The sequence below is a fragment of the Amblyomma mixtum genome, chromosome 4, assembly GCF_055824585.1.
Source record: "Amblyomma mixtum isolate Tamu chromosome 4, ASM5582458v1, whole genome shotgun sequence".
NCBI lineage: Eukaryota > Metazoa > Arthropoda > Arachnida > Ixodida > Ixodidae > Amblyomma > Amblyomma mixtum.
The window spans coordinates 108169848-108192631 of record NC_143015.1 but is presented as its reverse complement, the minus strand read 5'-3'; the positions used below and the strand labels follow the sequence as shown (position 1 = coordinate 108192631).

Sequence of the window (22784 nt, the reverse complement as noted above, 5' to 3'; positions counted from 1 at the left end):
CCGCGGACTGCCATTGGCGAAAAACGAACGCGTTGCTATGGCAATGCACGCAGGTGGGCGGACCTTTCGGGCTGCCCGAGAAAAACAAATACCGGACTCGAGTCCGCAAGTAGTCCCGGACAGTCCGGGCCTGAAAAACAAATCCGCCCAGTGTTAGGGGGGCTCAGCGGACTGCCACGGACAGCAAAATTACTAGCTAAAAGCAGCGGTATCATCTATTGTTCCCGCGAGTTCCTTTTGACAAACCATCGCGGTCATAAAAAAACAGTAATAAAAAGTAGCCATCTTTGCTCACGATAACCGAGCCAAAATAAGTGCCGCATGCAGAGTCACGTAGGGTCGGCACTTCAACGCGCGGGCGGTGCACGCTTGATAAAGCTTACTTCATGCCGTCCCCCCCCCCCCCCCCCCCCCTACGCTTCAAACATGGAAACGACCCGTTGGCAGGTCTGCGTACCGCAGCGCCGCGTGGTGAGATATACGAATTCTGATTGCCAATCATCTGTGCTAATATTTTTTGCTCGCGACTGTACACCTTGCTGAAACTTCGTCTTTGAAGCTTCTGCCTCAATTACAGCGACTTCTTCCGTACTTTTTACCTTTTAAAGCGAAAGCTTCACTACTTGCACTTTCAGCCTTTGCCGTGGCGCGGCGGTGCCACCATTGAGCTTTAGTTGACCTCTGTGTGACGTCATGTGTGACATCACGCCGAAGAGAAGGGCGACCTACTCGCGCCGTCGGAAGCCGCGGCGGTGCCACCACCGGCGCTTATCTCCTGCGCTCTCCGCTAGGAGCGCAACAGGTGCTTTGTGACGTCACGCCGAAGAGAAGGGCGACCTACTCGCGCCGTCGCAAGCCGCGGCGGCGCCACCACCGGCGCCTAACTCCTGCGCTCTCCGCTAGGAGCGCGATTGTGGCGTTACGCTGAAGCATGGAGGAAGAAAAACTAGGAGGGAGCATGACGTCACAATCTTGAAGCCTAGTCATAAAAAATATAATGGAAAGAATCATGGGAAATAGGCCCTCACGTGACAAGGCAGTGGTAGCTCTTAGCCGGATTTCGGTTTCGGTTTCGCTCTTTCGTTCTACGAGCAACTGCGCGACCATCTGCTTGTGTTAACTGACGGCTCCGTGGTGAGCGCAAACTGCTCGCTCGCCGCAGCGGCCACCGTCGCCGAGCGACGCGTGCGCTGACTGCGGCGCAGTGGAGACATTGGAGCACATGCTCCTTCGCTGTGCCGCTTCTGCAGTGCCGCGTCGCGAGATTCTCGCGGCCTGCAGGGCGCTGGGAATCATCCCGGACAGTCTCGAAGCGCTCCTGTGGCCGCGCGGCAGTGCCCGCACCCGTGACAGAACAATGGTGAGCCTCTGTGCGTTCATCGAGCAGGCGGGCTTGACTTCCCGCTTGCTCTTCGCCAGGTAGTGCACCCGTGACACGAACGCTGGGTGCTACCTCGGACGGTATACGCGGCCGGGCGCCCCACCCCGGCCGCTAGTGCAGTGTGCCGCGCGCGCGATTAGTCCGAGACAGGACGCTACGAGCGCGCGGCAAGTATACATACAGTTTACTTCTTTTTGTAAGTGATTGTGCGCAGTGGCCGGGAGACCCCGCGCAGGGGCAGACGTAAAGCCGCCGGCACTCTCGACAGCGAGAGAGAGAGAAATACTTCACTGCTGCATTTCACGTCGGAACCGCGTATGTGCGCGAGCGTATTCGGCACGACTTGTGCCGGGCCCATGGGCGGGCCGAAGTCCGCCTGAGAAATAGATTGGTTTATTGGTTTATTGGGGTTTAACGTCCCAAAGCGACTGAGGCTATGAGAGACGCCGGAGTGAAGGGCTCCGGAAATTTCGACCACCTGGGGTTCTTTAACGTGCACTGACATCGCACAGCACACGGGCCTCTAGAATTTCGCCTTCAAGAAATTCAGCCGCCGCGGCCGGGATCGAACCCGCGTCTTTCGGGCCAGCAGCCGAGCACCGTAACCACTCAGCCACCGCGGCGGGGCCTGAGAAATAGAATCTTGCGCAGCGCGCCGGAGCGCTCGTTAAACATGTCCGTCCGCCGTGAGTGCTCTGGAAGCCGCTGCGCCCTTTTTTAGAAGCTCGTTTCTTCGTCTACTCTCGAGTTCTCCGCTTATAGCATGCGCTGAAATAAACGCTCCGTATGTGTATAACGACGAAAGGAATTCCTCTCCATTCTCTTTATGAACCACAGTTGAACAGTGACGAGGTCGCGGCCGCACCCTTTGATGAAAAGTTTACCTGCAGTTTTCTACAGTGCACCCAAAAACTCAAGAGTGTAATCAACAGAAGTGTTGAGACGCGGAGCCTTCAGACAACCTCGAGCTCGGTACGCATTCCGCCAAAGCTGCAACACAGGCGCTGCGCTTCTGCGCTACATCGGAGCACGGACGTTCACTAAAAGCACCGCTGGTTGGCAGTCTGGTAACTGTGGAGGAGGGCCTATTTCCCATGAGCCAGTGCGCAAAAGGACCCTCGGCAGCGGCGTCAGAGGAGGATGGCTTGCAGAGGCTGAGCGCACTCTCTCCTAGTTTTTTTACCTCCATGCGCTGAAGAGATTAGGCTCGACTCACGTCGCTAGAAAGCAGTAGCTGTGCCAACCACCAGCGCCTTAACATTGCTTCGCGATCTCGCGCCGTCCGTGTGCGACGGCGCTGCACATGAACGCCGGCCTGACTGGACTGGATTGGATTAGAATAGATTAGGCTAGATTAGGTTAGATTACATTAGATTACATTGGATTGGATTCGATTGGATTGTATAACAGATGCATCGCCACAAGTCTAACCACAAGCACCACCACCAGCTACAATACCAGCTGAACCATGGCGTAGGTACGGATATTGCTTTCGCAATTACCGGGCTTAACCAAGTTAAGCCACAGCGAATTTTTTGTAAATATTTTCCCCTCTCATAGCCTATCGCTAGGGTTCGGAAGGCAGTGAGTGTTAAAGGAAGCTTACCAAGGCGCTGCTGACACATGAAGAAAATGCAAGCAATGCCTTTAGCTGCGGTCTCTCGGTGCAAAGTAGCGAGCCCCAATTGGTGTAAATTATGCATACGCATGCGTATTGGCGGCTGATGGTTGTAGTATGCGGTATGATGCTGGCGGTACACGTTCGACATGCTAAAACTGCACAAATACGCCTATATGTGAGTAAAATGGGAGTAATCTACCCTCTACCGCACACATTTTTGTAAAAGAGTGTGTACACCCATTAAAAATTGAGCGCGCCACAGGACAGCTTGCTCTCTTTATTGCCATATAGGTGTATTCGTGTTTAGAGTCTAAAGGACAGTTAAATCCCATTTTACTCCTTTTTGTTCAGTGTGTGTGTCTGAAACTGCTGTTGATACGACCACCTCGCGGAAGGCAGTCCGCGTACGAGTGCGTGATTTAGCCGCTGCATCTGGCGTAGGCAAAACTGGTGGTACGCCGTTCCAGAATTGTAGTTCCTCCTCTTTCACCTCTTCCTGACTTTTTGCAGCGTTGCTTTCAGCAAGCGACGTGGTATATGATTTTGAATGATTCATCTCGTCCAGATCAGCTGGCGTTGTGGACCCCGTCGTGTAAAATACCTTCGTCGCGCCTGGATGGCTGCCTGCAAAAAGCCATTCCAGAGCTACTGCGCGCCCAGGTGAGCAATCGCTGCGGAGAAAGAGTGACGCTTGGCACGTTTTCTCCTGTCCTGTACTCTGGTTATCAGTGCTGGAGGAAAGACTGTTGCATATCGCCGTAGCTGAAACTTTAGGTCTGTGTATTATAATGATTTCTTCCCATTTCATACCATCAACTTTCCGCCCTTCGCTGCTGTCTGAAGCGATGGCGCGACATGGGCTTCAGTCAGTAACGGAGACCGGGCGTGTGGTGTGTGGAGTCGCATTGGCCAGTGACGATGGGGCGGAATTGAAAGCTGCAAGAGCTTGGTTTCAAAATTTTTACGGGGCGTGCTGTACATATAAAGAAGAAACGTTCACAGATACGCAAAATCTCAGCACTCACAAGTGACTTATTGCACCAAACCACGGTGGACATAAGGGCTGCATCGCACATGGGCGCACAGAGTACAGAAAGAAAAGACGGTTTCCTTTCGTGGCCAAGAGATAATTGTTTGTTGGCAGTATCACTAGATAATGAGGAACATTTCGAGAAAACTAAAAGTCATTAGAATCGAATAGGGCTAGTGAAAACTAACCGAATGCACGAGCTTGTGCACGTGCATTCGGTTGGTTACCTCGCTCAAGCGAGGTAACCAGGCTATTTTGCAGTGAATGACCACAGTGGCATAGTGAGAGAGAGAGAGAGAGAGAACAACTTTTATTTAGAAAGCCTGCAGAGTCGGTTAGGCTCCCTCCAAGCAGGGAGGACAAGCTTTTACCGCGACGCGGCCACTACGTCAATCTCGTGCGTTGTGCTCCTTGAGGTCTTGTTACGTCCCTCGCTACTTCCGCGGGTTCGAGAGGGCCGCCGCCCCCTTCCTGGGGGTGCCGCCCCCCTCTCCTCGGTTTCGCTCGGTCGCTGCCTCTCGAGAGCTGCCGAGACCTGCTGGACGGCCTTGAGTTGTGTCTTATGATCACAGCTCCTCGTTGCAGCCTCTAGCTGCGGCGGGATCGTCGTCTTCTCGCTGGCTTCGCGCGGATTTACGCTACAGTCCCAAAGGATGTGAGCCGCGGTGGCTCTCTCCTTCGCGCACAGTCTGCATATGTCACTCGCGTACACACTCGGACACACGTGCTTAGCTAGCACCGGGGTGAGCAGGGACCCCGTCTGTAACTGTCTATATAACACTGCCTCCTTCCGGGTAAGCCCCGGGTGAGGTGGCGGCATAGTCTGTCTGTTCAGTCTGTACCATTTCACTATTTCGTTGAAGGTGGTCATCTTGTCCTTGGCACTGCGTCGCGACCAGGACTCCGAGTCGGCCGTACTTTCAGCCGCGCGGTTTGTTAGTCCTCGCGCGGCCGAGTTGGCCGTCTCGTTGTGGTTCACGTTTCCGCGTACCGACACGTCACTGCCCATGTGGGCCGGAAACCACTTGATCACCACAGGACTGTTGCGTCCGATGTCTTCGGCCTTGCGCAGTATGCGCGCGGCCTCACTACATACCCTACCCTTGGCGTAGTTCTTCACTGCCGTTCTAGAGTCACACAACACTGTAGTACATCCGGGGTCGGAAACGGCCAAGGCGATGGCCACCTCCTCCGCCCGGTGCGCTTCTCGAGTCCGGACGCTCACCGCGGTCTTCGTTGCACCCGTCGATTCCCCGACAACCACCGCCGCGTATGCGTCGGTGCTCCCTTGATACTCTGCCGCGTCCACGTAGGCGGCGCCTTCTTCTCTGGCGTGGAGGTCCACGAGAGCCCTGGCCCTCGCCAACCTCCGCTCCGTGTTGTGCTCGGGGTTCACGTTCTTCGGGATCGGGAAGACCCTGAGCTTTCTGTTGATGCTATCTGGTATAGGTACGTCTTTCTGCTGCTTGCCTTCCCTCGGTTCGAGGCCAAGGTCCCGCAGTATCTGTCTTCCGGTTCTCGTTTCGGAGAGACGCTCGAGTTGCGCCGTTCTCTGTGATTCGGCTATTTCGTCCAGCGTGTTGTGGACTCCCAGCGCCATGAATTTTTCGGTGCTCGTGCTCCCGAGGAGACCGAGTGCCGCCTTATACGCCTTGCGTATGGTGGCGTCTATCTTGTTACGTTCACTCGGCCTCCAGTTGTGGAAGGCGGCCACGTACGTTATGTGGCTAACTGCGAAGGATTGAACGAGCCTAGTCAGGCTCTCCTCCTTCATCCCCGCTTTTCTGTTGGACACCCTCTTGATGAGTCTCATTGCCGCAGCCGCCTTGCCCGCGAGCTTGTTGACCGTTTCACCGTTGACTCGGTTTCGCTGGACGAGCAGCCCGAGTACCCGAATCTTCTCGACTTCCGGTATTACCTGTCCTCCCGCCGTCTTGACCGTGATCTTGGGACGCTCGTACTTGACTTCCATATTCTTTCTTTTCCTGCACGATCCTTTCGGGGGAATCACCAGCAGTTCTGACTTGGCCGGGGAGCAAACGAGTCCAGACCCGTCCAGCTGCTCCTCGATGGCGTTGACCGCTTCTTGCAGCGTTGTCTCGATGTGTCCGTCGCTTCCTCCCGGTACCCATAGCGTCCCGTCGTCGGCGTAGATGGTGTGCCGGACTCCCGCTACTCTTTCTAGCCGGGTGGCCACCCCGATCATCACGAGGTTGAAGAGTAGCGGGGAGATCACTGACCCCTGCGGAGTTCCGACGCTGCCCAGCTTCTTCTCTTCGAGCTGTAGGTCTCCCGCACAGATTTCGGTGGTTCGTTCCGTCAGGAAGTCTTTGATGTACTGGTATGTCCTCCTGCCCATGTTTAGCCTGGATACTTGGGCCAGGATAGCCGAGTGCCTCACTTTATCAAAGGCGCTCTGCAAGTCCAGCCCGAGTACGGCTCTGTTGTCCTTGGTGCCCGTCGTATCGTCGATGATCTCGTTCTTCAGTAAGATCATGGCGTCTTGCGTCCCGAGTTTGTTCCGAAACCCGATGATGGAGTTTGGGTAAAGCTCCGATTCTTCCAGGTAACGCTGCCACCTGTTCATGAGAACGTGCTCGAGGACCTTTCCCACTCACGAAGTGAGTGAGATCGGCCTGAGGTTCTCTATGTTGGGCGGCCAGCCAGGCTTGGGGATGAGGATCGTCTTGGCTGCTTTCCATTGCTTGGGTAGCCTTCCTTCTTGCCAGCACTTGTTGTAGAAGTTCGTGAGCGTTTCGATGGCCGCTTCGTTGAGGTTCTTGAGCGCTCTGTTGGTCACTCGATCGGGACCCGCGGCAGACCTTCCATTGAGTTTCTGCAGGGCAACTCTTACTTCCCAGGTCTGGATGTCGCGATCTAGCGTCTCGTTTTCCTTGCCTTGGTAATCCGGGTGTCTTTCCGTGGGGGTGGTCGGCAGGTACTTGGCGTCCAAGCGCCGCTTGACCTCGTCCTCCCCGTGTTCGCAGATTGCCTTGTGTAGGATCCTGGCCAGGTTGTTGTGTTGGTGGCCCTTGGTCTTGGTTTCGTCGAGGAGGTGCCGCAGCATGTTCCACGTCTTGCCCTTGTGCATCTGTCCGTCGGCTTCGTTGCAGGCCTCGTTCCACTGTTGGGTGCATAGCACCCTGCAGTGGACCTCGATCTGCCTGTTGAGCTCGGCGATCTTCTTCCTTAGACTGCGGTTGGTTCGTCGCTTCTGCCACCTCGCCTTTATGGACTGCTTGGCTTCTATCAGGTGGGCCAGCCGACTGTCCATCTTGTCTACCCGTTCGTCCGTCTCTAGCTCTTTGGTGGCTCCTTCCGTCGTCTCAACGACGTTGGCCGCCCATTGCTCGATGTCCGTAATGTCCTCTTGCACCGCGGGTAGCGCCTTTCGAAAGGCGTCCCAGTCTGTAATGCGATGCTTTCTTATGCCGGTGTTGCCTTGGCCTTCGAGCAGTATGACGACCTCTACGATGTAGTGATCGCTGCCCAGCTCTTGGCCCGTGTTTCTCCATTTCGCTTCTCTTGATCCTCCTTCAGTTTTGATGAAGGTAAGGTCCGGAGTTGTGTCTCTCGTAACAGATGTGCCGATCCTGGTGGGAAAGGCCGGTTCAGTCCGACGTCGGTGGCGTCTTGCATCAGCTCTCTCCCCTTGACCGTCGTTCTGTGGTAGCCCCAGTCTTGGCTCGGTGCGTTAAAGTCTCCGCACACTACGAGCGTATTGCTTCCCGCGACTGAAGCTGCCTTGTGGAACAGTGCCTTGAATTTCTGTTGTCCGTGAGACGGGTTGCTGTAGACGTTCACCAGGAAAGTGCTCTCTCTCCTCTTCTTTCCCGTGATTACTTCCACCGTGCAGTGTTCGATGGCGCTTCTGCCGATCATTTCGTGTTCCACGAAGGTGATCCCTCTCCTAACGAAGGTGCAGACCCCTCTGCCCTTGCCCTTGGACGTGTCCCTTTTGCTCGGCGGGCTGTCGTGCGACCGGTAGCCCGGTAGTTTCGGCGTTTCTTCGCTGTGTGTTTCTTGAATCATTATGACGTCTGGTTTCCTCGTTAGTTGCTGCAAGTGTTGCTGCAGCACTGCTCTCTTGCCGGTAAAGCCGTTGCAGTTCCAGTGCCAGACCAAGAGGTCTCTCACTGGGGGTGTGGATGCTGCTGTACTTGCTGTCCCGTCCATGATTGCTGCAGTTTGGCGGTGATCTGTGCTTCCATACATTGTATTTGTGCCTGTATCTGCGTCTGCAGCTGTGCTTGCATTTGCGCCATCATGTTCTGGATCGTACTCTGTATATTCGTTGTCATCTGCTGAACCGTTTGCGCGAGCGCAGTAAGTCGTTCGTTAGTCAGGAATATTTTTGGGGAGGCGTTATATGCCGCCGCCAAAAAAATTACGATAGACTGCTTCCAAACAATATCTTAGTCAATTTTCGGCTTGAATAAAGCCGAAGGGTTAGTTGTTTCGTTCACCGTAATGTTTACAAAAAAAATCGAGTGCATACAGGACTGTGAGGACTTCATTCGTAAATAATATTTACCTATAAAAAACACTGCTATGAAAAATCGCGGATCTTCGCAATGGCATTTGTCAACACTTCTATCCTATACTTGTGAACTTGCGCTGGGCCGCATAGTCGGTTTAAAAAAAAAACATATTTTCGCACAAGTTAATGATCATTTCTGGAATTGCAAATGATGAAAAAGTAGGCTGACGTGAAAAGCTATGTTTAGTCGGGTGAACTGTGCCAACAATTAAAAGGACTGCTATCAATTGTGCAATGACACCGGTCACCAGACACCGGTTCTGACACCAGACCCCCCCTCCCTGGCTGCGCCCCTGACCGACCACTTATCCCCCAGCTGTGTTCGTGCACGTGTGTGCCATATGCGGTATTCAATTCGCGGGCTTTCACGACGTTATTGCAGACGGCGCACGGTTTGGCATAAAAAAGTGTTTAAACTCTGCTCCGTAACCCCCTTAACTAAGAAAAACTTGTCGCTGTGTTTCCATCTTTTGCTTATGACTAACACCTAAGGTTGAAGAACTGCAGTCATTGTGGCTACTATGTCCATCGCAATGGATGCACGATCACGTGCCTGACAGTGACACTGGCCACGTTGGCGCGCTGGTCAGCGACCGTATGGAAGGTGGTGAGGCTTAGCCTGTTATTGCATACCAATGTAACGGTTATGGAGGTGTGCTTTCTGCCTAACAGGTGGGCAGCTTGACGTTGACTTAAGCAATGTGCGGTAGTCTCAGTGACCGTATTAACCTTGTCGTGTCTCAATGGTCATCCCTGCAGGGTCCCGGCCCACGACTACCCACAAGGAGGCTGCTGTTACATCAGATGAAGCCGTCTCTTTATGAAGCCGTCTGGCGTCGTGATAAAAAAAAGTCCCGAATTCTTTACGTACTCAACGAGAGAACAGCACAAGGAGTGTTGTACATGAAATTATTAAGGCTTTGTGTCTCAAAGTTATTCAGGCTATGAGGGACGCCGTAGTGAAGGGCTCCGGAAATTTTAACCACCTGGGGCTCTTTAACGTGCACTAAAATTGCACAGCACATGGGCCTAAAGAATTTCACCTCCATCAAAATTCGACTGCCGCGACCGGAATCGAGCCCGCTTTACCTGAAGTTAAATGGCATTCATACCAAAAAAAAAAGCTCATAGTCCCTGAAATAGTCCCTTTTTCGATACGTTGTTCTTGGCTGGCACGAGAGTGGCTTAAGTGGAGATCCATTAACAGTGTTGAAGTGTTTTGCAGAGACGCTATGACTATGACGTAGTGCTGCGGGAATTTAGATCAAGAGCCCTCCACTGCGGCGTCCCTCATAGCCTCAGTCGCTTTGGGACACTAAGCCCCATACAACCTTAAGCCTTAAGCTCTGGTAGTAATAGCAAAGGAAGGATTTTACTTTTTTGGAGTTCAGTGAGTGCTTCATTCACTGAAATTAAATGACATGCATAATTGTGACTATATATGGATCTAGAAAAAAAAACAGTCCCTCAAATATTTGAACAGAGTTTAACTGTTTTGGAGAAAGTTAGGCTATGACTACAACGGACGCCGTAATGGAGGGCTCCGGGTCCGAGCTTGAGACATTACAGAAACCTTAAAAAGGTATTTTTTTGCTTTTATTCAGTACAGAGAACGTTTCATTCACTGGCTTAAATTAGAGACATACCGCATGTACAGAGCACTGCGAAGGAATGCCGCGAAGTGGTATAGGCGCGGCCATAAGTAAACGGAGCACGCTATTCCATTCGAAGCGCAATCACGCCTTCTCCACTGGAAATCAAGAAACATTGTTTGTCTACAAGAAAGTCCAATAACCTCCTCTGTCAGCGTGCGCGTACCAATGCCGGAAATATCAATTAGGTGACGCGTGAAAAATATTCGAAGACAGTTGCGTGCTCCGTTTACTTTTGTCCGCGCCTGTACTATGGTGGTACGCTTCAATTCGCAAATATGGCGCAGCTGCCCACTAGTTCTTCCTTTCCAAGTGATGGAGCCCTCGATCGCGGAGGAATGATGGATGAAGAGGAACACACTTATGCAGCGCGCGTGCCATTTTGATTCTCAGATGCCCATAGGCTCCATAGTGCTGCAATGTACTGTACAGGTACGCGCTAGTTGTTTGGTCTCAGCGACACTTTGCCCCGAAGTGTTTCAGTGAAATAAGGCCGTTCAGCAGCAAGCATGCTCCGAGAATGACGCATCAGCTAAGCTGTTTTGATATGCAGTCGATTGTGGATATACCGAACCCGGATCTGTCGAACCTTTGCTTGTATTAAAGTCAAAGCATTCCCTTGAAGATACATTACAAAAGAATAGCACCACTCAACGCGTTTTCTCCATCTGCCGTTCAGCGAAATATTCAGTCTGTCGAACAGCGCGCCCTGCATGCGCCGCTCCGCCAAATGGCATTCCCGTAATTCCTCATGCATGAGTCCGCGTACGTATCCGCTGCCACCACTAGCCACGTGAAAACGCCTTAATGCTGTTTGACATGAGGAAAGGGGCGTATGGTTGGTGTGGCCTTCGGACTCGTGGTCCCATACCGCTGTAGCGCTTACTACATTCGCTCGTGTACTGTGCGATGCCAGTGCACGTTAAAGTACCCCAGGTGGTCGAAATTTCCGGAGCCCTCCACTACGGCGTCTCTCATAGCCTTAGTCGCTTTGGGACGTTAAACCCCATAAACCAAACCAAACATTGGTTGGTTGTCGTGTGGTGACGCTAACTTAGCTCGACGAAGTCTGTGGGTGGCCTTCGCCTGACGCGCTCTATTGCCGAGAGCATCGCATACTGCTGTGCCTTAATGGTAATTATTATGGTGTTTACATTGTGGGGATAGCAAAATTACCCTTTTTATGATAGACCGTGGCTTGCTACAAGGGATCGTCCATGGCGTTTTCGATGCGACGCAGGATAGGCCTAGCGAGAAGTCATGTTTACATGAATGCGACCGAAGCGCAAGGTATTTCCTACCGTTTCCTGGTTCATACTTCCCGGCCGCCATGTCGTCTGCTCGCGGAGCACGCAGATATGGTAAGAAAAGATATTAATGGGCGCAATCTTCATAGCGCTAGCGTATGCGCGCTTGCACGTGCGCTAAACACAGGCGTTTTGCGGGTCATAACGCCATTTCTTACGTTCTCACTTTAACCTATTCAGCCTATGCTGAGAAGCGATAAGCTCGCCTTGGAGCACCATCTGATTGTTGAGACGATCATTTTGTCAACAAACTGAGGATCCTCTTCAGCCTAAAACCGGAAGAATCGTCACAGTAAATGAAAAAGCAAATTTATCGCTCGTACTTTCTCCTATGGGTGAGGTGAGATGAAGCAAAAGGCCGGTCCCCTATTTATGGCCTGTGAACGCACTGAAAAAGGCAGTAACGACGACGAACTCAGTCCGGAGCGAGGGGTCCGGCTTGGAAGGTCACCGCCATGTTCGTCCCCGCGGGAATGCAACTTCTACCTCGCCATCCTATTGGCCAATGGAAATCGACCGACTTTTTCCGGCGGCAGAAATCTGTCCTGCACCGATCGGGCTTTCCGCTGGGCATTTCGACGGAATCTCCTCCGTGGCTGTGGATTCCGCTCACTGTCCCCACCCGAAGTGAGAACGCGCCTTGACGCGGACGCGGCTGATGATGGGCGGTGCTTCTTAATTGTGGCTGTTGCTGAACCTTTATTCCACAGATCAGCCGCCGTCGGAGACAATCGTGTGCCACATCTGCATCGCGCCTGCACCATTTGCAGCCAAGGAAGAATTCCAATAGCGCAGTTCTGGACGGAAGTAAGTGATTCTGGTTGAGAGCGAAGTTTTTAAGGCGACACTCAGTCGAGTATAAAATCATTGGCGTATTCTAGTAGGCCTTTGCCTGTGCTGACAATAGCGAGGGCGGAACTCGAGATTTTGGCGGGAATTTATACCCTACAATTGACAAAGAACGTGAGGCTAGGGCCGATGGTTGCGCCGTGCTGTGCGAAAAGTTTGCAGCTCTCCGAGTAGACACCTGGACAACATCTGGTGGAGTTGATTGGTTTGATTTGTTTTTATGGGGTTTAATGTTTCAAATCACCTCGGGACTATGAGGGCCGCCACAGTGGATGTCTCCAGATAGTTTGGACCACCTGGGGTTCTTTAACGTGCCCTTACATCGCACAGTACACGGGCATCTAGCATTTCGCCTGCATCGAAATGTGACTACCGTGGTCGGGATCGAACCAGCGTCTTTAAAATCCACAGCCAAGTGCCATAACCCTTGAGCCACCCTTGGGCGCATGCGTGAAGTTTATATTATACACTCTATGAACAGTGATTAGCGCATTGTTAAATTTTTTGTGGGAAGAGGCTTCAGATGCCTTAACCGCATGCCGCCGGTGGGATCTGAACCCACGACCTCCAAATCTCACATACATATTGCTCTTGTTAGACCACCGGACGCAAAATTCGCTTTTCCTGCAAGTCACCGTTTCCTCTACGATTTCACCGCGCTTTCTCATCATTTATTCCAACGCTTCAAGTAAGACGAGCTGCCACAGTGCTGCTAGCGGCGCGGCTGGTGCTGCTGGCAGAAGCGGTTGTTGGTATCTCAAAAACTGGTTTGGTTTGGTTTGGTTTTATAGGGTTTAACGTCCCGAAGCGACTAAGGCTATGAGAGACGCCGTAGTGAAGGGCTCAGGAAATTTCGACCACCAGGGGTTCTTTAACGTGCACTGACATCGCACAGTACACGGGCCTCTAGAATTTCGCCTCCGTCGAAATTCGACCGCCGCGGCCGGGATCGAACCTGAGTCTTTCGGGCCAGCAGCCGAATACCGTAACCATTGAGCCACTGTGGCGGCCGAGGTATCTCAAAAACTGAACTTTTTAATCCCATGCATAAAGTTTGCGAGTGCAGCGATAAATTTGCAATTTCGCTAGTTTTGTTTATTCGATGGTTTCTTTAGCCGCCGCGGTGGCTCAGTGGTTATGATGCTCGGCTGCTGACCCGAAAGACGCGGGTTCGATCCCGGCCGCGGCAGTTGAATCTGTACTGTGCGATGTCAGTGCAAGAACCCCAGATGGTCGAAATTTCCGGAGCCCTCCACTACGGCGTCTCTCATATCCTTAGTCGCTTTGGGACGTTAAACCCCATAAACCAAACCAAACCAAACCATTTGGTGGGCGTCCCTGTTTTCTCTGCGCTGCCATTTTCCGTGATAAATAAGTGACACACCGTCGGCTATGCTTAATTTGCTTTCCTCACTGGCATATCAGTCCTTAATTTGTAAGTCGAGTGCTCGTAATGAACTTGAATTATTGCGCCATGTCCTTTCCTTGAAAACCATGGAGCGTCCTCTTGATTTTGAGGAAAGGAAATGGACATCACTGGACAACTGAAGCACTGTGAAAAAAAACTGATAAACGCTAGCTGGCTAACTAACATCTTTTATCGGCGTAGGTATTTTTTTTAAAGCCGTACTGCAAACCGATTCAGGCGTTTCAGAGAAACCCGGCACTTATTTTCAAAACCAGTTTCTTTCTTTTTAGGCAGATAGACGCTTTTCCCGGCATAGCGATATTAGTATTCGCCAACATCAGAAAAAAGGCCCATCATGTTATACTAGTGAAATGAATAATTAATCCACAGATAAATGAGTTACTGCGCCGTGTCCTTTCCATTAAAAACCAATTTTTTTCTTGATTTTACGCAAAAGAAATGAAAATAACTGGACACTTGCAGTCTTAACTATAGTAAGATACAACTTTAAAAAACAGCAGTTGCTTACACTGTGCCGCAGTCCACGGCGTCTTGTATTACTCCGCTGGCCAATCGCAACAGTAGACGAAATCACCTTTTTAATGTTTGACTATATCAAATAATCCACGTATCAAAATTCTAGAGCTGGTATTTTTTTTTCTTGTGATAAGCTCCATGTTTAGGTAACAGGAAACGTTTAAGTAGCGGACTACATTTTCGTCGTGGAGGAATTCTGTGCACGGAGGCTGAATGTGGGCGGAGCTTCACTGCGGTTTAAGTTGTATCCGACTTTAGAGATAGGCACCTGGTTGGAATTTGAGTTAGAAAACGAACTTACTTACGGCACTGTGGCTCAATAAATTCTGGCCATTTGTCGCGCAATTCGATCGCATGCTCAGCGATGTCCATCTAAACGCGTCAACCGGTGGCGCGCATGCCACGTGACACTCCCTGTCCAGCCTGCACTGCTCTGCTCACCGTTCCTCGCTGCACCAGACGAGGCAACGCAGAGGCGGTCACTTGACATGTGCGTCACGGAGTGACGCAGTTTGACGGTCATCGTTGAGCGCGAACACCGCAGGCGCGCAGTTTTCGAATACAGCGCGAAATTTCAGGAAACTAATGCGGTTATTCCTAATAGCGAGCTACAAATCTCTGACTGCAACCAGGTGCCCATCTCTAGTCATTAAAAATTATTAGTGTTTAGTTACTATCTTTATGGTGTCGGCCAGCCCCAGCATTGCACTTCAAAACACGGATAAATATATTTGAGAGTGAAAAGGGAGTCAGCTTGTACAGGTGTCGGACACATGAACCAAAGCTACATGTGTCCGACACCTGTACATATGCCATGTCCTGTATTGCACAGCCTATTAATGGGCAAGGTATTGTGCCCAAGTTCGGGAGTAGACTTGGTCTCAAAATATCATGGAATGTCTGCCCTCGGCAATAGAGGCGGCATCGGAAGCCTTCAGGTTAGCAAATACAGGAGATTGAAACCTCGGTTAAATCTTCTTAAGGGATAGAATTTCGCTCATTTTGAGGAGGTAATTTATTGCTATTGCCTAACGCAACGGGGAATCCCTGAAACGAGGCCGCCACCGCTTTAGCCCGAGCTTCTCTCAACCGGGCACCGGCGGCCTCCAACCTGGGGTTCTCGCGGGAGCGCATGCACTCATTCAGTGAAATGACGCAGGCCTGCAAAGCCGAGCGTCGGCTCTACCCCCCACCTCATCCCTCCCTCGAGAATTACCATCAGACACTTTGGAGGCGGCTCCAAACACACATTTTGCCCTCCGCTCATATACGCTCGCGATATCACCCAGTTCACACGAACCCTTCCTGTACCCTCTGTCATCACCCCAAAGCCACTCTCGACCATATTCTTTTCCTCTGCCCGGCGGGTCCTCCACCGCGGGGTCTGGAGCACCTTACCACTTGGGAGGCTTGGGAGACCCTACTGCGCTCCGAGGACTCGGCCAAGCAAGCCATCGCCCCCGGCCGGGCTGCCAGCGTCATGAGCCTCCGGGACATGAACGTTTGAGTGCAGTGGGGCCGTGCGGGTGCCCAAGAACCGACGTGACCAAAACTCCCTTGCTCCAAATAAAGTTTTCATCATCATCGGGACCTGGGCTGCATACCCTGCCCCTAAAAAGGAGTGTGCTAGAGGACGGTTGACTCTCTTTTTACTCCTATATAGGTTAATTCGTGTTTAAAGTGCACTATGCTACACAAAATCTCCACAAAAAAAAAATATTTTTAGAAATAATTGTTGGGCCTTTCTGAAAGGCCTGGTATATAGAAGCAAAACCTATTCAGTGACGTGTAATTAGCGGCATTGTTAAGTAACCAATCAGTAAAGTTGGTTCGACATTTATAGTTGCACATTTTTGTCTAATAACTGTGTGTATTCTCCTTCGCAGAGGAGCTGTCGGCGAATTCGATGTGGAAGCGCTGACCGAAGGCGCTTTGTGCAAGCCGCGACGAGGATTTTCCAGCTCCTCAGCGAGACTAATAGCGTTAGTATATGCATTCGGCCTCTTCTGTAATATTCTGAGCATCGCGAAGCATCCACGCAACGCCATAATCCGACATTTTCACACGGCCGCTGGGCGCGTGCGCGCCTCTTCTCCTCCAGCTCCAATGGTCGAAAAGCGCTGCTCCTACTGCGCATGCGCAGTTGATGTTAGTGCCAGGTGCACGCGACAGATGGCGGCAGCTGTCAACACACACCACTTCGCAGGTGTAGCTGGCACCTCATAGAAGCAGATCGTGCCAGCGTCTCCCGCGTGTTTGCCTTCAGTCAGTAGCGGTAAAATATTCGCCACTACCCAGAGGGCACCACTTCTTGCGAAAAAGGCGGATTAGGGAGAAAGGCAACTCTACGAGGAAAGCTCAGCACCACTTGAGGCGCATCTAAACCAGCCGCCACTGAGTGCTGTTTTCCAGGCTGCTTTGCATTTAGCCACTGGTGCCTTCTTACAGCAAGCACCGAGGGTGGCAGTTATATTAGCGATGAATACGACAGAGGCTTTCAGATAACAGCTATACAGAGCAGGAGCTGCTGAATAACATTGTAGCTCATGCCATGGTGCGTGGCTGACTACCGATGTAGTAGTAGGCATAGTCGGGCCGAATCTTCCTGAACGACTGGACTAATCACATACCGAATTCAACTTTCGATCTGTAGAAGGGAAGACTAAAAGGACAGAATGACATTCGGGAGTTGTAAACACGAGCAGTGCACAACGGTAAAACGTCATTTGCCTTTAAACAAAATACACCTGATTCTGGGTTAATACGAGTGCATAAATAAATAAAGGTATACTAAAGGCGTCGAAAAAGGGGAACTGCTGTAAAAAGTGAACTCCAATAATGATTGTTTTAATTTAGCGCCGGAATAGTAAAAAAGTGAGCCCCGATAATCGTTTTAATTTAGCGCCGGAATAGTAAAGTAGGGATTAACTTGTATATATGCCGTGATTGTTACTGAGAGTCATCTCTTCTACCACAGCTGACTGCTCCTGTCTCCTGTCAGGTTCATCCATCCAATCCTCCTCTCAACAGGTACGTGAAAGGGTCCGTAGCCCGAAATCCTTGCTTTTGGCATCCCGCAGTCTCCGGAAGAATTTCAATGCACTTTTCTTCTTTAGTGTGCACTCGCAGCGTGCGGACTTTTTCTATTTAGCCGTTATAACAAAAGCGGCCGCCGTTCCCGAGATTCTGTCCCGCCACCTCAAACGGCCATGGCGTTTTCCGTCGCAAAGCAAGCTTTACGATTGCTTGAACGAATAAGTGCTCCCTGCCAATGATTTGTCATCTTTCGTGTCGGCATTCAGATTGTGGGCAAAGCGTTGTGGTGCAGGGCTTAGTATTATTCTTATGTACACATTTGCACCGTGAAGGCAAAGAAGGCTGCACAGTCACGTCATACGTGAAGTCATGCTAAAATAGTCTTTGTTCAATCCTGACAGGGGAAACCGGTTGGATCTGGGGGAGAGAGGGGGGAGGAGGGTACATGTGTCTCCTGTCTTATTTGAAACACCTTAGTAAAGCGCGTTTTTATACTGCGATGCCTTTTCTTTCTCGTATCAAAACACTACCATTACCCTATTCTAACGTGCATCCGATACTCATACTTGTGAAGACGGAAAAGCAGTTTACTCTTTACTTAGCATAGCGGCAACCGCTCACCGCGCACCGCCAGTGCGCACGCTCGGATTGGTTGCAACACAGCAGGCGTGCGCCTGGCTGGCCAGCCCGTGGCACCATCTGCCGCCTTCAAGGCGATCTGCGCATGCGCACCGAGGCTGCACGCAACGCGGTGCGCAGTAGCTGTACAAGCTGCGCTAAACGTCTATATATGTAGCAGGGCATAGTTAGTTAATGCCAACCATGCAAGCGAAAAGAAGTTTAACCGCCTTCTTGCGATGGCAATGACTCTGAGCTTTTCGAAGCGTACTTGCAGTTTTCTAGCGAACGCTACACTACTATAGCGGGGGCGCTTTCGTCGTGAGCCTCCGAATGACCATGAAACGACCTTGAGATAAGTCTAGGCTAGTGTTGCAGTGCATATATACTTAACCATGTGTAGTCCACCCAGTGAACCACCATTGACCTTCAACTTTGACCCTGACCTTTGACCTTGAACTTTGACATTGAATTTTTGCCTTGAAGTGGTGGACAGACGTAGTAGGAAAGCCACGTGGTAATCACGTTGTCACATGATTGAGCTCACAGTTGTGATATCAGGAATGGGGCATCTATAACCAGAGCTGTGCGCTTGACTTAGACTATGGAGGAAGGAGAGCGCGCTGAGGAGCGTACGTGTAGTGCACTAAATCTTCGAACATTGTGGCAAGCCACTTCTGACCACCTGGCAGACAGCCTGCTTATGTAGCTTTCGCTACATGAAACTCGGTTAGGCAGAGTTGAACCGCTGCCTAACTTTTAGTATCCGATTGTAATCTACATGCAATAAAAAAAAAGCATTGAAGAAAGCATCATGGAAGAAAGCATTAAAATAAGCCAATTACGGTACGTGATTAGTGCCTCTATCATTACGTACTGAGATCTACCGTTTCCTGAAACAAAAAGTTGTTTGAAACAGGGTTTAATGATGCGTACTCTGAACATACCATGTAATTATTTTCACCGTTCACACATTTCCTTTTAAACTGATACAAATCAGTGCTGTCTGTGCAGGTGCATTTTACAGCAAGGCAGGCATTACATGCTTCATGATTATATTGCGAAATTAAAGGACGTCTGCATCGAAGATGAGCCCAGTTTCTAATATTTTTGTCTTTATTGGCAATAACGTTCGAGATATATATGTACGCATTTGAAAGCTCATTGAGTTGTCTTTCTCGAGTCCTCGCTTTTATGTAATGGTGTGACCTGAGTTTATAATGCAACAGACACATTTACATGATCAGGAACTTGAATTTATAATGCAACAAATAGACACGCCGTTAACGTATTTTGCGACGTAAATGCAGTTAACGTGATATCGGCGACGGTAATATGCGCACGGACATTTTATATGCAACGCGGAAGGCTAACTCATCAAGCTTTGAAATGCATAATTTTGATATTCGGCATTTTGAACCCCATTGGCCTCTAAAGAAAATGAAAAAACTCTGCTCACCTTTGCGATATAATCTTACAGTTGAATCAAATAATAAAAGGTTATTAGTTAATTTGATACTTAATCATTTAATCATTGGTCTGTGTCACCCTCTGTTTCTGCCTTGTTGCTCTACCATCCAGCTGCACAGACGACACCAAAATATCGCTCAGTGTTTAAAAGAAGAATCTGTAAACGTTAAAAGAAAATCACTCTGTATAGGATATGAGCTTGTGTACGATGTAGTCTGCAAATTTCTTTTCACACGTTTTTTCACAGTCGACGCTATCCTCTGAACGTGGTACCCTCAGTTCGACTAATGGTGCCTGGCGGTGCCTTTCGCTGAAATGCAAAGGTGAGTTTGCACCTACATTTCCATTGCACCATTGTAGGTTACTACACTGTGTCAGGAGACACTTATCTTACAGCTGGGCATGCTTTCACATATGTGCCATATTCAGTCTTGTACACCATAGCATTCGTTCGTGCACTCTAAACAGGAATACGCCTGTATTGGAGTAAAGCTCCTTCCATACGGTGTCTATCCATAGGCGCAAATATCTAATGGGAACGCTGCATAATTTTTTAAAGGATGCTGGAAAGAAATTTATTAATGTTCAGCATGCTTAATGTTTCCAGTGGCGTTTCTAAAATTTTTGTTCACAAATAAGTTCCGGACAAGTGAGTGGTTTCAGCCAATTTAAGACTTTCAGCGACCTCCGTGGTGGCGGCTGCTGATCTCAAGATAGCGGGTGCGATCCGGCTTGCTGTACGGCGTCAGCACACGTTGAAGATCCTCAGATGATCGAAATCAATTCGGAGCTCTCCATTGCAGCGCTCCTCGCCCATGTGTCGCTTCGGGACTTAAACACTGCATATACCAAAGCCGTTCAGGAGCAACATCTGTCTTGCATGTCTTTGGCACTTCATTTGCATTCGTGTAATAGGTTCTGTTTGTGACGTTAAATACCATTGAACCAAGTCATTGACGCGTGTACAAATGCTTCAGGGTTCGTGTTTCAATGCCCAAGAGCGACCTTAAGCCTCACTCGCTATAATTTAACTCACTTTTAATCCACACTCCGGAATTAACCGGTATAATAGTAACGACCAGCCTCTCTTAGTAAGCGTGCACTCTGTTTGCACCGTTTATGCAGTGTAATAAGGTTGTTATACACTGTATACATGTAGGTCGAGAGCAGTATGAGAAAGTTTCGGCATTCATTTTATTCATTCCTACATAATATGCGTGGCAAGCAGACCTTTTCTGTTAAACTAGTTTTCATCTTTGCCAATAATATCTAGAAATTTACCAGATTTACCGAAGAGGTAACCAGAAATCAATTCATGTGCATAAAATTTTTAGCTTCACATTTTTCTCAACTGTACACAGCACACATGACCGCGTTATGTGATCTTGGTAATAAAATTGGTTAGGATGTCCAAGGAGTTGCAGGTTTTCTCAACACCCAACTTATAAATTGCTTATATGGAGGCCCTGTAGATGTACAGAGGTGGTCAAAAGTTCCCAGGCCACAGGGTCTGCTTTGAACAGTCAGGCCCTTAACACCGCTGTGAATCTAGCAAGGTTGTGAAAGGTGAGAATGATGGTTCTACTACTCCGTATAGATATATTCATCTTCGTGGACGACGTAAATGCCCAGCCATGTGGCTCAAAAGCAGACCATATGGCCTGGAAACTTCTGACCAACCATGTACATAGTGGACTACAGGTGCTTCTACGGGCAATTTGTGGGAATGCGTATCTTTTGCTTCAGCTATGTTCTTTTTAGTGTTTTGCATTCTAATAATCCTCATTTCGACCTCGACGACGACCCCGTGTCCAGAAAAAACTCCAGCTGCCAAGAAGCGCGTGCTACAGCGACAGCCGGTGTGCAGTGTGCGGAAGAGTGCGAGCAAGTCACTTCCGCCAGCAGTCCTCCCATCTCGACGAACCCCCCACGCCTGATGATGGCGCACGAGTGCCTCACATTCTCATTTAAAAGCCGCCTTTGGCAACGTGCAATCGCAGGGGTGTCTACAGCAATGTAGTGCTGAACATACTGCCGATCAAGCATGGCATAATAAAGGGTGTGCTAAATGGCGTGCCATACTGAATCTTGGTTTTGACATTACGACGGCCGGGAAGCCATCCTCCAAAAGGAATCGTGGTAACCCATTTTTACTGAGAACACTACCTAGATGTGCTGAAGGCTGATGATAGCCTGAAATTGCGCATTTTCCTGCACGACGACAGTCTTCACTAATGCCACTTCGAATAAAAAATATGCAGGATACTGCGATACCGGGCCTGCAGCACACACAGTGCCAGCACCAGATAATTTCTGTCTAGTATTCTTAACACCAAACTACCTTTCTGAAAGCCATCGGGCCTCCCATTCAACGCGCTTTTGCCACCATGGATGCTAGATAGGGCACAAACAAGCCTGCGGTGCAGTAAACGAGGTAGCGATTTGGAATGTGCTCTTGAACATCGCCGAAACTCCATACCGCCTAGCTTTGCTAGGCGGTATGGGTTCTTTCCTGTAGCTGTCGTTTGGCCTTTGCTCTTCGTCTTCCAGACGTTGGTATGCCGGCCCCCGCACTACTGAGCACTGTTCTGCAGTCTTTCATTTATATTCGGGGCTGATCGGTGTAAGTGCGCGACAACCTACTACAGGACCTCAGAGTCATGACAAGCTCGGTTTTGGATATGGTCATGATATGGTCGGTTTTGGAGTGACGGCACACCATAACTGCGCGCAACAGCTGCAAGCAGCACCGTTGCCACGGCAGATGCGGGATGGTCGGACCAACCGCAGTTGGCAGCCAAGATTCGGCGGGCTCGTGCGAGAAAGCGACACCAACGGCTTAACAAAGCTGTAGATGAAGCAGAATGCGAGGCCAACAGGCTTCATCATAAAACAGAGCAGCGACGTCAGCCCTAGGCTACTTGCAATCACAAGACTGCTCGCAAGCACACGGCTTCCGACCCAGCCGTGACCACTCACGCCATTGCAGCTGCGGGAACAGCTTTTCGCCGAGCTGTTTCCGTTAAGCAATACCTTATCCGTTGCAATTTTTTTTTCTGAGTAACCAGACTACACACGCATCCTTACAAAAAAAAAAGAGCAGGTGTTTTACTTTTTGAGAGCATTTCTTCAGTGGTGGCAGCATTAAACGACAAGAACGCACACTACTTTTTCCGTTTAAAAACACAATATCTGTCAAACAGAACAAAGAATAGCAATCCCAGAACCGCTTCATATCAGGAAAGCCATTATGAAAATGATAGAATAGCTGTGCATGCATTAGTAATGACTGCTACAGCCTTGTGTACTGCATAGTGCCACTATGAGTGCTGTCA

At 50.1% G+C, this 22784-nt stretch overlaps 1 protein-coding gene across 5 annotated transcripts in view; it reads left to right on the top strand.

The window, feature by feature from the left end:
• LOC149347775 (uncharacterized) overlaps window positions 1-21521 on the top strand; it is a 240320-nt gene extending 218799 nt beyond the window's left edge. For 4 of the 5 annotated variants that reach the window (XM_089587430.1, XM_089587429.1, XM_089587428.1 and 1 more), the window contains 4 exons: window positions 16217-16307; window positions 17303-17355; window positions 19697-19772; window positions 21265-21521. Coding sequence is in view for 1 of the 5 variants with exons in the window: in XM_089587418.1 (XP_089443544.1) it covers window positions 11877-12338; window positions 16212-16307; window positions 17303-17355; window positions 19697-19763 (678 nt within the window). In the remaining 4 variants the exon portion in view is untranslated. Of the gene's footprint in view, window positions 1-9627; window positions 12339-16211; window positions 16308-17302; window positions 17356-19696; window positions 19773-21264 lie in introns of those variants that run through there. The other variant, XM_089587418.1, reaches the window with a different exon arrangement.
• The last annotated feature ends 1263 nt before the right edge of the window (window positions 21522-22784 follow it).